The sequence below is a fragment of the Aplosporella prunicola genome, assembly GCF_010093885.1.
Source record: "Aplosporella prunicola CBS 121167 unplaced genomic scaffold K452scaffold_1, whole genome shotgun sequence".
NCBI lineage: Eukaryota > Fungi > Ascomycota > Dothideomycetes > Botryosphaeriales > Aplosporellaceae > Aplosporella > Aplosporella prunicola.
In genome coordinates, this window is record NW_022983529.1 from 293,149 (window position 1) to 309,927 (window position 16,779).

General features: G+C 54.9%; 4 protein-coding genes across 4 annotated transcripts; 3 read left to right on the forward strand and 1 right to left on the reverse strand.

Annotated features, from left to right (window-relative positions):
• Window positions 1–126: 126 nt before the first annotated feature.
• K452DRAFT_354559 (uncharacterized protein) lies at window positions 127–1,801 on the forward strand (the record flags this gene model as incomplete). Its single annotated transcript, XM_033545895.1, has 6 exons — window positions 127–268; window positions 324–415; window positions 468–596; window positions 658–836; window positions 895–1,127; window positions 1,179–1,801. The coding sequence occupies exons 1-6, from the start codon at window positions 175–177 to the stop codon at window positions 1,799–1,801; spliced, it is 1,350 nt and encodes a 449-aa protein (XP_033402800.1). The 5' UTR covers window positions 127–174.
• On the reverse strand, window positions 1,676–5,212 carry K452DRAFT_347932 (uncharacterized protein). Its single transcript, XM_033545505.1, has 8 exons — window positions 4,996–5,212; window positions 4,851–4,943; window positions 4,709–4,794; window positions 4,034–4,653; window positions 3,552–3,985; window positions 3,417–3,502; window positions 3,257–3,368; window positions 1,676–3,205 (listed from the first exon to the last, which is right to left on the reverse strand). Exons 1-8 carry the CDS (start codon window positions 5,029–5,031, stop codon window positions 2,036–2,038), a joined length of 2,637 nt encoding a protein of 878 aa, XP_033402801.1. The 5' UTR covers window positions 5,032–5,212; the 3' UTR covers window positions 1,676–2,035.
• A 15-nt stretch (window positions 5,213–5,227) lies between these two features.
• Window positions 5,228–9,392, forward strand: K452DRAFT_347933 (uncharacterized protein). The gene is made up of 8 exons (XM_033545506.1): window positions 5,228–5,477; window positions 5,637–5,739; window positions 5,793–6,653; window positions 6,719–6,874; window positions 7,661–7,838; window positions 7,887–8,359; window positions 8,421–8,693; window positions 8,749–9,392. Exons 1-8 carry the CDS (start codon window positions 5,410–5,412, stop codon window positions 8,926–8,928), a joined length of 2,292 nt encoding a protein of 763 aa, XP_033402802.1. The 5' UTR covers window positions 5,228–5,409; the 3' UTR covers window positions 8,929–9,392.
• Window positions 9,393–9,548: 156 nt separating this feature from the next.
• Window positions 9,549–16,091, forward strand: K452DRAFT_1563 (uncharacterized protein). Its single transcript, XM_033535599.1, has 3 exons — window positions 9,549–15,457; window positions 15,508–15,621; window positions 15,678–16,091. Exons 1-3 carry the CDS (start codon window positions 9,773–9,775, stop codon window positions 15,945–15,947), a joined length of 6,069 nt encoding a protein of 2,022 aa, XP_033402803.1. The 5' UTR covers window positions 9,549–9,772; the 3' UTR covers window positions 15,948–16,091.
• The last annotated feature ends 688 nt before the right edge of the window (window positions 16,092–16,779 follow it).

Consider the following 16,779-nt stretch of genomic DNA (forward strand, 5'->3'; position numbering starts at 1 on the left):
CATCATTGACGACGAGTCGCACATGATATGATGTCCATCAAACTCAGAACAAGGGAGGTCAATGGGTTGATGATACTTAGACCTGACATGTACCGCAGTCTCATTGTACATAAGTCGTCTCTTGTTCCCAGATTGGGATACCCAATATAGAGTTCCATTTGTTCAGATATCATAATGTCCGGATCAGGGCCGAGCTCCTGGCTCTCAGGCTGGCATTGGCGAGAGCGCATCAATAATTTTACGCCGTCATGGTTTACCATTTGTATGGGTAAGATTTTGCGTCCAATGGATTCGAGTGGTTTACAGTGCTGACATGGCCGCAGGTACTGGCACTGTCTCTCAGATACTAGTTAACTTCCCCTATCCATACACTGGAGGGACGTACTGGATGCGAAATCTGGCTTACTGTTTCTGGGTGAGTCGAGCCTTGTGTGTCCTAATAAAGAAACATTCTAAGAATCATCCAGATCCTTGACATTGTGCTCTTTGGAATCTTTACGGCCTTCCTCGTAATCAGATACATTCGGCACCCAATTCTCATGAAAAAGACGGTGATGGAGTTTCCGACTTGCTCGTACCTCGGAGCCATCCCAATCGTAAGCTGTCGTAACAAGAACCTGTCCCAAATGTCAGAATTTCCTAACTGCATGTGCACAGGCCTTGGACACGATCATCACCGGGATATCATCTTTCTACAATTACCGTGATAGCGGGCGTTGGACTGCGTACGGCTTGTGGTGGTTCAATGTTGCCTTAACATTGTTAGTCTGCGTGGGCTTGCTCATAGTCCAGATGACGAAGCAGGAAGAGCATGCGATGTCAGACGTCGCTGGTTTGTAAGGACCGAAACAAGGCTGGAAGACACACAACCGAATGGTACTGACAATATTCCAGATGGCTCATGACATGCGTTCCCATGGTCATTACAGCGGCTTTGGGAGCCACGCTTCTTCCGTACCTCAGCTGGAAAACAGGTATCGCCTGCCTTGTCGTCTCCTTCCTACTCTGGACATCCGGGCTCGTCTTGATCCACCTGATTCTTGCATGTTACTTCTGGCGCTTGATCTCGCATCATCTGCCAGCCCAGCAACTCCTAGGATCCGGGTTCTTGCCTATGGCGCCACTAAGTGAGTATTGTATAGCAATACGCTAAGTTTAAAACTTACCAGTATTTGCAGGCCAAGGTGCATTCGCCGCCCAGCAGTTCTCCATATACCTCTCCAACTATCTGTCGAAAAAGCATTACGCGCCAACCCAATCACACCCGCCACCTCTTTCTCCTCAGATACTGGAAGCAACCGGCGAAGCCATACACTGGCTTGGCATCATTGTTTCGCTGTTCCTCCTTGCACACGCCACCTTCTGGTTTATCCAGGCCACTGCCGCTATGCTCATCGGGTTGCCAAAGAAGTTCAACATCGGCCTGTGGTCTCTGGTTTTTCCTATCGGCGCGTACTGCAACGGCTGGGAGGTCCTTTCGCGGGATTTGCGCAACGACGGAATGCGCGGTTGGTCAGCAACTGTGCTGGTTTTGGTATCCATCATCTGGTTGTTCTGTGCCTTGTGCACGGTATACTTGGGCTTCTGGAAGGGCGAACTGTTCTTCGCGCCGGGGTTAGAGGATTGGCTGTACAAAGAGAAGGATGATGAGCAGCAAAACGGTGAGCAGAGTAATGGCAGGAGGATTAGCTATAACGGCACCTACAGGATGGAGAAGCCGAAACAGAAGGACGAGGAAAACGGGAACGGCAACGCAAACGGCTCGCAGAACGGTACGCAAAGCAAGGAAAGGAACGATTAATGTGTAGTGAGAATATGATCTAATGAAAAGTATACAAGCGATTGTGTTTATCCATTCCGAAACACGATGGATCTATGTACAAAGAAAAGAGGCGCCCGGCCGTGGCCATATCAAACTGGCGCTGCGATGAATGATATCTAGCTGTAAAAGCACGCTTATGTTAAACACCACCCATTTAAGCCACTTACTTACCCAACCAGTGTGCCAGTCATCCGCTTAAAATTATCCTATAACCTAGACGGCAGAGTATGTGCCGCTGGAAATTTTCTTTACCGTAGCGACTTCCTTTGTCATGATGGACGGCTCGCTCGGGGGCTGAGTCTCGTCCGTATCCGCAAACGGGTCAACGTCCGACTCTGTCTCGCCCTGGATGAGCTGGGAGACGTGCAGGCCGCTGCCTTGCGGCGCAGCGTGTTCACCAACAATCTCCCAGCGCCCCTCAATGTTACCGGGCTTGGCCTCCCCGTCGGTGTAGAAGCGAGCACGCAACTGCTGCGCAGGTTGATCGGTGCTCAAAGTTACGTCCCCAAGGCGCCAGTAGATAAGAGACTTGTCCTTGGAGAAAGTGCCAACGGGTTTGGACTGGCAGTGCGAGGATTTGGCACCCGTCGGGTCCAGGTGGATGACAATAACCACGTTGCTAAGCGTCACGCTGGTGCGACCAGCGCCGAGGCGGAACGCAGGGTTCAACGAGTAGTTGAGGATGACGGAAGATTGAGTCGGCTCAACCTTCCAGGCCGGAGTCAACGCTATCGGCGCGTAGGTCGCGACGTTGGTCTCATCGAGGTGCACCTGGTATTTGAAACCCACCTGCGTCCTGGTGATTCTCGCAAGATCAATAGTGTATTCACCGGCCTTGTCGGGAATTTGCTCGATAAAGGTCGGGTTTGGCGCAACTTTCTCCAATACGGGGAAGTTTTCGAGGCGAATCGTTTCGTGGCCAAATGGAGCGGAGATGTCGATCGGGTTGTATGCCAGTGCCAACTCTCCGATGATTACTGCTCTAACCACATTGCCATGCTCAAACCACGTGCTGACGGTCTCGACAATTGAAGAATTGAGGCCCGGCTCATGAAGTTCGGGGTGCCTGACGGTATGACTAGTTGAGCTGCTGAGCGAACGACCCGAGCGAATTGATTGAGTATCAGATGCGGGGTGGTCCTCTCCCATGCCCAAGTTCAGGCGATGACTTGCAGGCCTCAGTGGGGACTGGGGCCTCATCGACGGTGGAGAAGCAGGGATAGGTATCGGTGCCGGCGCTGCTAGAGGTAAAGGTGATTGAGCAGCGGCAGGACTAACAAAGGAGGGAAGCTCTGGAGCTTCTGACGGACTTGGCACAAACATGGTGTTGCGCACATCCCGTCTTCCTCTGGTGGTGCCGTTCTTCCGCGACGGAGCAGCTTGCTGGGTCGTTGTTAGCTTGGCGCACTGCCCACCCGAGGATCTTTAACATACCATCCGCAGCGTGTTTGCGACATTAGCCATTGCCGTTTCCGCATCATTACTATCCTCCTCTTGAATTGGGGCATTCCTAATGTCGACCTTGAACTGAGGCGGTATGCTCTCGCTACTTCGATATTAGCAGTTGATCATAGGAAATTATCTCATCACTTACGCGGCAGCGTCCTGTTCAGCCTGGGCAAAAAGGTCTGCCGTAACCGATGACGATGGAACCGAAAAACCTTCATCGTCTTTCTGAGGCTACGCAACCAGTTAGCAATAATCCGCGGCATTGGCTTGGTGAACAAACCTCCGGAGAGACACTCGCTGGGCTTGCCGGCGAGATTGGTTTCAGAGGCTCCTGAAGCGAGGGAAGGCCAGACGGCTGCCCACTATTGATCAAGTCACCCTCTGATGTCCTGTCGTCCTCCATTATAGTCGACACGCCATTGGTTCTGTCGGCCGACTGTCGTGACCTCTCAGGAGAAGCCAATGGTTCGCTAGGCTCCGGCGAGCTCGGGATTTGGCTCTCAGCGAGCCTCGAGGGCGAAGAGGGGCGATGCTCATTGACGTCTCTTGATTTGGTACCGCGACTTCCAAAGGAGCTAAAGGCAGAGCCTAAATTGGCAGAAGACTTCCGTTCTGGAGACGAGGCGCGCGCATACGGCAGGGTGCTCTTACGGCGACCGAGGACGGTGCCGAGTCGTTTGAGGCCATGGAGGCCGCCATGCTTTTGCTCATGCACTGCAGTCTTGTCAGCCATATTCTGGTTCGTTCCTGAAGCTGGCCTACCAGAGCCAGACCGCTGGCTAGATCCATCATCAGGGGTGGTCGGAGGTATAGGCGAAAGATTGGTACCGGCGACCGTTGCCTGGCCCCTGCTCCTTTGCCTCTCAATCTTAGCCTTTCCATTTGTGGCTTTCAAGGCGAACGTCTTGATCTCATCTGCCGTCTGCACTTCTAGAAGGAGACCGAGCGCCTGCTCCACCGGAGCCCGCTGTCTGTCGATCTGATCCAATTCCAGGGTCTGGAATTGAGTGAGAGCATCGCGCAGGTGGTTCACTCTGGTTTCATCCACGGACTGCATCTGTTCCAAGATGAATGGGGCCTGCGAATTCCATTGCTGGGTTGCATTCTCCACCTCCGAGCTCGCAGATGCAACCTTGCCGGCTGATGCTTTTGCGCCCTTGCCCTGCAGTTTGTCCGCTTTCTTCTGCGCGTTCTCAATTTCCTTGGCCATAGCGTTCATGTTGCCGGTGATGGTCGACATGGCTTGCATCTCACGGTTTGTTTTCTCAAAGTCGCGCAGCGGCTTCTCGACATCGGTTTCGAGCTTTTGCGCGAGCGAGTGGTGCGAATCGGCAAGGGTCTCTGTTGCGCTGATAATCTTGGACCAGGGCATCGCGAACACACTACGCGCTTCTTAGTACCATTCTCGCGGGGGCGCGGCGCAAACGGATCGCATACCCAAGATCAGCTCCCTCATCCGGCGGCTGCCTGCGGGACAGCTTGCGCAAGCCCTGGACGTAGGCATCTTCCAAGCGGCGTCGCTCCTGGGCCGTAGCCGTCAGCCTCCGGCGGGGCGGGAATGGGGCGCTCGAGGCGTTACCTGCAGAAAGTCGGCGATGTCTAAGTTGACCTTGTTGATGTGCTTGAGCCGGTCAATGAGCACGGCAGACGCTTGGCTGGGCTGGAGGGAGTCCTGCGTGGAGAGGTGAGCGCGGTGCCCGGTTCCCCGGAGCTGCTCCACTCACCAGCATGGCCGGGTAGTCTTTCCGAGAGAAGTCCATGGTGACTGACAGGTGTTACGGGAGGGGCGGCGCCAGATTGAGCTGTAGGACGATCACATAGAGCAAGCGCGGCCTTGCGCAGAGGGGCGGCGTGCGGAGGAGTAGGGTAGCAATGGTGTGGTGAGGGCGTAGTCGACTTGGGCTGACGTTGGTCGTTCACAGACCACCAAGCCATTCCTGGCCCGCGACTCGCGCTCACCGGACACTCCCAATTTGCTGCCTTTTTTGCCTTGGGTACGAGCCGACAAGCTCCACCGGTTGGTCGGAGGTAGATTGCAAGGCGCAACAGTTAAGCGTCGGCCAGCTCACATCCATCTGTCCTGCGAGCGCGCCCAACCGCTGGACGCCTGACATTCCTACCTACCTTCGCACCTTTCGATGGAGCCACTGCCCGCTTGGCGCTCACAGCTGCCCTTTTCCGACCGGCTGACGGCCGTTGTCCAGATGTAATGCCCTGATTTCCTTTTGCTTTTACTTTTTCCCTTGGGCCTCGGATTACTCCTTCTCGAATTTCCTCCTGAGGTGGCCTGGGCAACGGCAATCATCCGCCTCACCATCTCGCTTCTCGGCCCCGTTTACGCGTGCTCATAAGACTATCGATACAGAACCGCCGCCTATAGACTCGCCCATCCCGATGCGCCTTCCGCAGATGCTAGCAAGGAGGCCAGAGCGCTGGAACAGGATGCCTTCAATAGTGCCGCTTCTTTAGTGAGTGGTCACAACTCGCGCGGGCATGGACCACAAACGTCTGACGCGGATAGCCCGATTACCACCAGCGTTGCGAAGCCGTCGCTGCGGCTTTAGCACCGCCGCCTGCCCATGGCCAAGAGTCGGATTCATCTGCAGTCGACGACTTCTCTGCTGCTCACGGCATTGAATTAGGAAAGTACAAGCATGCGGTGCACCACCGTAATGGCCTCTTCTCTGAGGTATACAAGGCCAAACGGCCGGACCTTGATTTTAATCAAGCCTCCAATGATGCACCCCAGCGAGCAGAAATAGTAGCTCTGAAAGTCACTACGCCTTCTCTCATGACCGCGCCTCACGACTCGGAGAGGGAGGCGCGGATCTTGCAGGCGGCGGGCTCAGAACAGCATAGCATCATCACGCTTCTGGAGACGTTCTATCAGGCTGGGGGCAGGTTTGTCTTGGTTTTCGAATTCATGCCTCACGACTTGGACCAGCTCGTCAAACAGAATGGCCTGTCCCCAAAACAGGCCAAGAGTTGCCTTCGCGATTTGTTTACGGCTCTCGCACACATTCATTCTTTAGGTATCATTCACCGCGACGTGAAGCCGTCTAACATACTTTTAAGATCTCCCTCTGGACCTGCGTTCCTGGCAGACTTTGGGATAGCCTGGAAGGGCGACGATAAAGCTTCAGAACCGGCTGACGGGAAGATTACCGACGTCGGCACGACACATTACAGGCCGCCAGAGTTGATGTTTGGGAACACGAGTTACAACCAATCACTGGATCTCTGGGCTGCGGGGTGTGTCATTGCTGAGGTTGTGTGCTTGCATGGAGAGTCACTGTTCGACTCTGGCGAATTAGGCAGTGAGCTTGCGCTGATCCAGAGCCACTTTAAGAGCCTGGGAACACCTGGCCTTGAAGAGTGGCCTGTAAGTAATCCCTGAGAATGACGCCTTCGTCGCGCAACGTGTGTGTTGACGGAAGACCTATGCAGGAGGCGGCACAGTTCCCCGATTGGGGCAAGATGCAGTTCTACGAGTATCCCGCCAAGCCATGGGAGGAGCTGCTGCCAGGCAGCGACGAGGAGGCGCGGGAGCTGGTGAGCCGGCTGGTGGTGTACGAGAGCTCGCAGCGGCTGTCGGCATCGGAAGTAGGTGGAGAGCGGAGCGGAAGCAGATGGCGTGTCGGGGCTGACAGTGCGGCAGGCTTTACGACACCGATACTTTGGCGACATGGGAGTCTAGGCGGGCGGGCACTCGGGTGGGATCAAACGGTCTGGAACGGCGGACTGCTGTCATCTAGTTTTCTCACAAGAGCACAAGTGCCGTGCGCGTCTCCACAGGCCCACTTGATGACATCGCGTATGTGTCCCCGGGAGCGGCTCCCTATGTCCGCTGATCGAGCATGCATGGCCCCCCAGCTCGTCCCTTGATTCCTTGTTTGTCGCGCGTACCGGGCTGCCGGGTAGGAGGTGAACATGACTCGGGCTGGGAGAATGGGTCTCGCTGTCGATGATGCGCTCGGTCGTGGCTGCATCCTGCAACACCACAGCGAAAGGGCGGTATTTGAGTTTTGCTTTGCATTGGGCTGGAATGATGCGGGCGATGGCCAGCTGTCCGCCGCCGCGCCGGATCCCTGCCACTTCTCCTCGCTGCCGGCGCCGTCGCGTCGTGGCTGCAGGGACCTCAAGGTTTCCCGTCGACTCGAGCTGCCCCACGTTCTGCCTACCTACCTACCTACCTACTCTACACCTCCGCTGCAACACCTCCCTCTCCGGACTATTGTCAAACTGTTGCTGCTGCTGCTGCCCGCCCTCTCGCTTGCTGCGCCCGCTAACCCCTGCCCTTGCGCCAATCCCCTCGCAGCTCAGCCGAAGCCGCCGGATCTGCGCATGACCGCCCCCGTCTCCGGTTCAACGTGCCGCATATAGTCCTAGATCGCTGCCATGGCGTTTCTCTTCAACCGGAACAAGCAGAAGGGCAACATGGACCTGGTCCGCTCCACCAAGGACGCGCTGCTGCGACTGACCCAGGAGGAGAGGCCTCAGCCCAAGACGGAAGAGGACTTGGCGCGAAACCTGACCCAGATGAAGATCATACTGCAAGGAACACCGGGTGCGACCAAACATCCCGCAAGCAGAGCAGGCCGCTAACGATCAGCAGAAGCGGAAGTCAGCCCGGACCAAGTCTTCCAGCTCGTCAACCTCATCTGCCAAGAAGACCTCCTCCTCCACCTTGTCCAAAACATCCACAAGCTTCCCTTCGAGTCTCGCAAAGACACGCAAATCATCATATCAAATGCCTTTCGCTACCGCGTACCCAGCAACCCCATGGCCGAGCCGCCCGCCATGCACTATGTGCTGTCAAACCGACCGGAAATAATAGTTGAGCTGTGCCATGGGTACGAGCGAAGGGAGAGCGCAATGGCTTGCGGCGGTGTTCTCCGCGAGGCATTGAAGCACGATGCGGTTGCGGCATTGATCCTCTACGACGAGCCGGATAAACGGGGGAAGGAAAGCTTGACTAGCATCGATCCCACGGTCCCATCTTCGGGGCAAGGCGTGTTCTGGAAGTTCTTTGAGTGGATTGATCGGGGAGCATTCGAGGCGTGCGCCGATGCCTTCAACACATTCAGAGTATTACTCTCACGCAAAGCGGTGCCGCCGCAATTCAGGCCAAGCTGCTAACGACGCGCAGGACATTCTCACGAAGCACAAGACATTGGTGGCCGACTATTTGCAGGTCAATTTCGACCGCTTCTTCAAGACGTACAACGCGGTGCTGGTGCAGTCGGATAGCTATGTCACTAAGCGGCAGTCGATCAAGCTGCTCGGCGAACTCCTTCTGGACAGAGCCAACTACAATGTCATGACTCAATACGTTGCGTCGGGAGAGCATCTTAAGATCATCATGAAGCTGCTGCGGGATGACCGGCGGATGATCAACTACGAGGGGTTCCATGTGTTCAAGGTATGTCGATAGTTTAATGATGGTGGATGGATGACTCTAGACTGACGCAGGGCAGGTTTTTGTAGCGAACCCGAACAAGTCGCCGGCAGTGCAGAAGATCCTGATCAACAACCGGGACCGGTTGCTGCGGTTCCTGCCGACGTTCCTGGACGACCGGACGGACGACGACCAGTTCACGGATGAGAAGAGCTTTTTGATCCGGCAGATTGAGCTGCTGCCGCCAACGGCGCCGTAAGTGTAGGTAGAGGTTTAGTTTACAGTATAGACATGACATGTTGTAGATAGAAAAAAAAAAATTAAAAAAAAAAAGTAAAGCAAGCGTCATTTCGCGTCCGCGCGGGCCGTGTACGGTGGGCTGGTTTAGAATCTTGCGGGGCACGTGTTGGCTGGCCTAGGGAGCCGGCGCATCCGACCGGCAACAGAAAGGGTCCAACGCGGCGTGACTTTGCTCGCAGCCTCTGCTTGGCTCTACGTCATGCAGCAGCCGCCGCACCTAGCAATTTTCGACCGAATGGACGGCTCTTCAATTGCGCACTGCTCACCACTAGACAGGCGCCTCGATCCACGTCCACGCTGCATTGGGCCCGTCGCCCTGCTCCTGTCCAGCCCGCCGGCCTGCCTTCCTGCTTAGGCCTGCGATCTTCCCTCTCCCTACCTGTGCCTTTGCCAGCCCGTCATTGCCCTTGTCCCTCTTCCCAAGAGAGAGAGCCCCAGCCGCGCGCTGCTAGCCCGTCGCCCGTAAACTAGCCCCAGTGCCGCCTCTGCTCGCAGCTCTGCTCTGCGCGCAGCCGCTCCCTCTCCCTCTGCCCCTCAGCCTCACTTACTTTTCGCGCCCTGGCTGCTCCGTCGCTTATTCGACCCTGGATACGTCATCGTCGTCGTCGGCCAGCCCAACGCCCGTCCAGGTCTTTCACACCTTGCCTCGCTCGCGCATTCCGCCCGCCGCCATCCTTCCCGCCACCACCTGCTCGCCTTGTCACTCTGATGTGGTCACCGCGCAGCATTGGAACTCGACCAGTCTCAGCTCCAATCGTTTGGCGTCCTCAGAGCAGTGGGCGGTGGAAGGAGACGGGGACGAGATGAACGGAAAATCTCCGTTAGCATCACCGACTGCCGCTCCGTCATCAGAAGGCGCCGCAAGCTCCGACAACGACACGCCCACGCCCACGCAGCAACAGCAGCACGCCCATGCTCGGCGTCCCTCGCTGTCACGCCCGCCGCTGCAGAGATCTTCCTCTTTTGTCATCCCGGCAAGCGATGAAACGCCCACGCTAGACCCCGACCTTGGCCCAGGCCCGTCAGTCGACTCTGACGACAGCGCGACCGACGACTTGCTCGCCGCCCATGCTACACCTACTATCGCCGTCGACGACAGCGCCACCCCGTCGCCGCTTGACGAGGCTTCGACTCCCGAGCAGATACAGACGCAAGAAGAGCTGGACCGTTTGAAGCAGGCCATCCATGCGAAGATGGTCTTGAGCCAGCAGCGCGCTAAACTGAGCAACTTAGGCGCTGCCGCTCCCACAAGCCCGCCCTCGATGGGCGCGCGACGAGTCTCACCGATCAAGGAGGAAAATTCAGACGCGATTTCGCCCTCGCTAGAAGCCTCCTTCTGCAGCCCGTTCCCCACAAGCTCACTAACAACCTCCACCGAATCCACTGAATCGTCGCGAACCATACGCGGCAGTGTCCCGGCGACTCCTGCCCAAATGCCGTTGCGAACGCCTTCGTATCCTTTCCCGTATGTCCCTGGTACTCCGCGCACATGGTCCTCTTCCTTCCACCAACCCTTCACGACCCTGTCTCCGACGGTTAGCGCAATGAACATCAAGGAAGCCTCTTCGCCTTACGAGAGGCAAATGTCGAGCGTCAGCACACCAGCTGCATCGGTAGCGACCTTTATGCCGCCGGGCATGAATCCGCAGGGTGCTGAGAATTCTCAGTACCCTACGCCGAACCTTTACGATCTAACATTGCTTATCAACTCCGAGCCGGGCCTGGACGCCTGGTGGGCTGCTGTTACGAATGTCATGAGAGGATGGTTTGGTGCCGAAAGAGTTACGTTGGCGGTACCGGCAGATGCGACGGATATTGAAAACGTTCCTTGGGGTCAAAAGGCTACCTACAACGTTGCAGGTTCGCTGGGAATGAAACCGACCAAGTCTGCAGGCCTCTCCAAAGGGAACGATGTCAATCGCAAAGACTTTGCTGGAAAAGAAGTCAAGACTGAGCATGTGGATTCGCCACAGCAACCTCTCGAACTGCCAATGAGAAACGTCCGTCCACGGTTGGAAGCGCGCCATTCTTTTGGGGGATACGAACGTGGGAGGAACGAGGGGTCAGGCGATCAGAAGAACAACGGTCCAGCTCGGCCACGAGGTCCACTCCGCACTGCAAGTCATCACCCGCATGCCCTGAACCATCCTGAAGCATTTGTGCCACAGCCAGAGCCCCGACACGAGATTCCGGTACATATCCACAGGCCGCATCTCAAGGAAACGACATTCAGTGACCCGGATTTCTCGAGCGTTGGAGACGAACTGCAAGCCGGACCGTACATCGCTGTCTTCCCTGTACTTCGGGCTTTGGATCATGAGGCACATGCTCTCATTGACAACGCTGGCATCAACCGCATACTGGAAAGGGGAAAACTCGTGACTCTCACTCGTGATTACTCTAGTGCCGAGTCGTCGAGGACAACTTCTGGACATTCATCGAAGAATTCAAATAGTTCTACCGAATCTGTCACCCAACCCAGTAAAGGACAATCAGCACAGCGGAAGCCAGATCTTCGGAGTCGAGCAGGCAACCCCGGGCAGTTGAGCGGAGAGGAACTTTATCGATCCAAACTCACCACGCATTATGAAGAATACGAACAATATCCTTCGTCACCTTGGGCTCAGTCGCCCGCACCATCTCCGGCCATACAGGCCGACCCTAACGAAAACCCTTTCTTTGCAGGAGCGAACGTTGACGAAGATTCATTCAATCCTACCGGTTCTGGTCCGGATTATTCACAGTATGGTCCAGTGGAAGCCATTGGCATTGACAGAGCTAGCACCGTTACTCATTTACCCCTCATTCATCCCATATTGTCACAGGTGATGCAACCGTTTGATTCGGATTCTCCTGCTAGAACACCTGCCGAGTCCGTTTCTTCGCGACCGGACATGTCTACTGTTTCCTCGGATCACCCGAACTTCCAAAGGAAGGCCCCGATAGCCATTCTGTCGGTGCTCTCCTCTGCAGTCCCTTACCCACAGAATCTCACGCAAACCCTTAAACTTTTAGCTCCTCACCTCGCCACCTCTTTCGCCAACTCTCTCCATTACACGAATGCCCAACGACAAGCGTCCGGTTTGCGCCACCGGAGATTTGGCTCAAACCCGAACGTCGGGTTTGCCCCCACAGCTGCGGACACTGAAAGCCTGGAGGATTTGATGCGATTGGACATTGATCAGATCACCGATTCAGCAACAGGCAGCATCACTAGTCCCTCGGAATACTCTAGTCGTTCAACAGGTGGGTCCATCGCAGGTACACCTGGTTGGGATCCGTCGGCACTGGGCTTCACTAGCAAACACTCCGTTGGCAGTACTCCGGGCCATATGGTTGGCACCGAAGTGGTCGACAGCTATTTTGATGCCAAGAAGAAGACTGGTGCGAGCAGATCCAACAGCGCGGCCGCGATAAATCAACAACCAGAAGGCAGTCGAGAACCGTCTGGAGAGCAAAGGCCTGGTCGCAAGGTTGTTTCTATCATGCCTGCCGAGGAGGACGATGTGACCCCTAAGCTTGATATACCGTCGACCTCAAGGCCATCCGGGAAGGAGGGAAAACACAACGGCCCACACTCACACGGCCGTCAAGGAAGCCCATCTCGGGTTACATCGCCCCGGCGGTTCAGCCTTCGGCTCAACCAGTCGCAACAAGGGGATGGGGGCCACAATCGTTCTCACTCTTATTTGCACTCATACGGCGCCGACTTCAGCTCGTCATTCCAATCCTTACCGGCAGCCACCACGCCGTTGCGAACACCCGCTCCGACTAGCCACGGTAGAAGCAATTCCTTGTCGGAGCGCACAGACATGCCACCACCTTCGGAACGCTTGCTTAGGACCATCATTGACTCTCTTCCAGTGCAAGTCTTTACTGCCGCACCAGCCACTGGAGCTCTGACCTGGGTCAACACCAAATTTTTGGTCTATCGGGGCCAAGATTCTCGCCAAGTTCTTCAGGAGCCATGGGATGCAATCCACCCCGAGGATCGCGAGGAGTACATGAGCCTCTGGAACAGGTCTTTACGAACTGGTCAGCAATTTCAACAAAAAGCCCGCGTCCAACGATTTGATGGTCATTATCGGTGGTTCTATGTACGAGCGGCGCCTCTAAAAGACAAGCGTCAGAACATCGTGCACTGGATCGGCACTAACATGGATGTTCACGATCAGCATCTGGCGGAAATCAATGCGGCGCGGCAACAAGAGACGGCAGCTTCAGAAGCCAAATACCGTGCACTAGCGAATTCGAGTCCGCAGATTGTCTTTGCCGTAACTCAATCACGAGGCATCACGTTTTGCAACGGCCAATGGCTGTCATACACTGGCCAGACTGAGGAGGAGGCTTTGGGTCTTGGTTTCATGGACTTTGTCCATCCAGAGGATCTTGTCAAATGTCGTCTCCCCGCGTTCGACAACGATGGCAATGTTCCGAAAAACGTTCCGTTGTCTATGCCATCGGATCTGACACGTTCCGCCTCCATGGCTGACTCCTCCTCTTCCGACGATACATCTACTAATAAGACTGTAACCAGCCCTGGTGGCGAAACCGAACCGTCAGCCATACACATGCCGCAGACGAGGCTCTCTAAGCTCGCAGATACCGGCATCCTGAAGGTCACCAAGGATGCTGATGGGCGGCCGTCTTATTCAACCGAAGTCCGGCTGCGTTCCAAAGATGGCGTGTACCATTGGCATCTGGTTCGGATATTGCTTGCTGAGCCGGTCTTCAGTGAAGCACAAGAAGAGACTTGGTATGGGACGTGCACCGATATCAATGACCACAAACTGCTTGAGCAGACGCTGAAGGAAACCATGGATGCTAAATCAAGATTCCTGAGCAATATGTCTCACGAGATCAGAACTCCTCTGAATGGCATCACTGGCATGGTCAACTTCCTCATCGATAGCAATCTTACGGCAGAACAGATGGAGCATGTCAACATCATCCGCAGCAGTACCGAGGGACTACGGGACTTGATCAACGATATTCTCGATTTGTCTAAGGTCGAAGCCGGCATGATCACGCTTGCGATGGATTGGCTTCATGTCCGATCGCTTATCGAAGAAGTCAACGACCTGACTTCTGCGATGGCGATCAACAAAGGACTAGAGCTCAATTACATCGTAGAAGAAGACGTACCTTCGATGGTCAAAGGCGACCGGTTCCGAATCCGCCAGGTTTTGCTCAACGTCATTGGAAATGCAATCAAGTTTACGCAGAAGGGCGAAGTCTTCGTACGTTGCAGAATCGCTGAGGATCAAGATGCGTCTGTGGAAAGCAGAGAGTCCCTTGTGCAGTTTGATGTCATTGATACTGGTTCCGGCTTTACAGAGAAAGAAGCAGAATACTTGTTCAAACGCTTCAGTCAAATCGACGGCAGCAGCACCAGACAGCATGGTGGTACGGGCCTTGGTCTTGCCATCTCTATGCAGCTGGTTGAGCTTCATGGCGGTAAGATGAAGGCCAGCAGCGTCCCTGGCAAGGGCTCGACCTTCACTTTCACCATCAAGTTTACTCTGCCTTCTGAAAAGGAGCGCCCCCCGCAAGACTCTGCCAGTCATGGTTTTCCGATTGTACCCATTCATAGCACGTTGTCTCCTGCGCTTAGCGAAACAAGCAAATCATCGGCGCCTGCTATACCCTCGCCAAAGGATTCGGCAAAATCGCCCTCCTCGGTCTCGTCTTCTGCAAGTTCCGATCCTTCTGTCAGAACAAACCGTACGAGTTTACCCTCTACCCGGTCTTCAGCATCTTCGTTCACTTCGGACGCAAACGCTTCTGGTATGAAGCTAACACTGCCACTAGATGGGTCTAACAAGCGAACAGAATCAGACGAATCCGTTGCGGAGTCGAACACATCTGTCGACACTGCCAAGCCTAAAATCGCCGTATCGCAGACGCGGACGCCGTCTCCTCTCTCTCAACCTCCGATGTATTCGATCTTGGTGGCTTGTCCTCTGCCGTACAGTCGCGAGGCGACAGTCAAGCACATTGAGATGACGCTACCAAAAACAATTCCCGCGCAAATCACTGCCCGGGAATCTGTCGAAGAAGCCCAGAAGATGATCAGTGGTGATGATCCCGTCATCTTCACCCATGTGGTGCTTGTGTTACATGAGACGAGGGAAGTCTTGTCTTTTATCGACCAGATATTCCGCTCACAAGCACATGCCGCGACTTCTGTTGTCATCATCTCAGATCTCGTGCAGAAGCGAGAGATTATGGGCGAGGCTGCAGAGCACGACTACGATAAGCTGAGCAAGGAGCGCCGCCTGCGCTTCATCTTCAAGCCTCTGAAGCCATCGAAGTTTGCGGTTATTTTTGATCCGCAAAAGCAAAGGGAGATCAGCACGGATCGCAACGAGAATAGTGCCCAACAGGTTGCTGTCAACCAAAAAATGGTTTTCGACGCGATGAAACATAGACTGGGCAACAAGGGACACCGCGTGTTGCTTGTTGAAGATAACAAGATCAACCAGACTGTAGGTCGACTGCCAGTGTTCATCCCACGTTTGTCTAACACACCTTGTAGGTTCTCCTTAAATTGCTTGGCAAGGTTGCCATTAATGTCGATACGGTACTCGATGGCGTGGAATGCACGGACAGGGTCTTCGCCAAAGGCCATCAGTACTATTCAATCATCCTGGTAAGCTTGTGCATTTATACATACAGAATAGAGCTGTACTAATGCGCCATGGACAGTGCGATCTTCACATGCCCAACAAAGATGGATACCAGACTTGCAAGGAGATCCGCAAGTGGGAGAAGAAGAACAAATACCCACATCTGCCGATTATCGCGCTGTCGGCAAACGTCCTGGGTGACGTATACATGAAGTGCGTGGAAGCTGGCTTCAACTCGTACGTGACCAAGCCGGTGGACTTCAAAGAACTGAGCGCTGTGATGACGAGATTCTTGGATCCGGCGGATCCACTACAACCTCACGAATTCATGCGACCGCGAAAAGGCTGAGAGCTAGAGGGAAATTCACATCATGGTGGCGCTATTCATCGCTAGCGTTGCATAAGAAGGGAGACGGCGTATTGGATTCGGCAAAGTGCAGGCAGCAAGCTGGGCGAATGGGAGTCATTCCAGTCGGTCGCGATGCCTTTTACTGAGATATCTGGAATGGAAGGGTATGATTTTTTCGTTTTTTAGTCTGTTTTTTTTTTTTTTTTGTTTTTTTTTTTTTTCGGCGCTTCACGCCCGGGGTTCCTGCGGGATCGGAGGTCATGGCCTTTATGCGAAGCGCGAGTGTGCATGCGGGTGCGAGAGAGAAAGAGAGAGGGAAGGGGACCGAGAGACGAGGAGGGGAATAATGTCTACGCTGCAACATTTTCTTTCGGAAGGTGGAAGGGGGAAGTGGGGGCGAAAAAGAAGCAACCTAGTCATGTGGAAAAGGGCGTGGAGGTTCGGATCAGCAGCCGAGCGCGTAGGAAATTGAAGCATGTCGCCAGACGAGATGAGTCGAGATCAACTCCGCCGCTTGGCGGAGCATGCGGAGATCTGGGCGGCCGTGCCTTGCCCTTTGAGCCGCTGCGCCCAGAGGACCCCGCGCTCGAGCCCGCGAGGCGCCCCGACACTTCATGCCACTCGTATTGTCATCATTAGCTGTGCCCCTCTCGGCGCGTGGGAATCCCCAGGTCTCAGCTGTGCGGCCAAAAATGCTTCGAGCTACCTACACTGCCCACAGCACATAACAACACGCCAAATCCTCACCCGATTTTAGTCTCTCTCTTACAACCTGTCAACCGTTTCGCGCCGTGGTTCACTAGTCGTGTGATCGTCCGTCCAAGCGATCCAG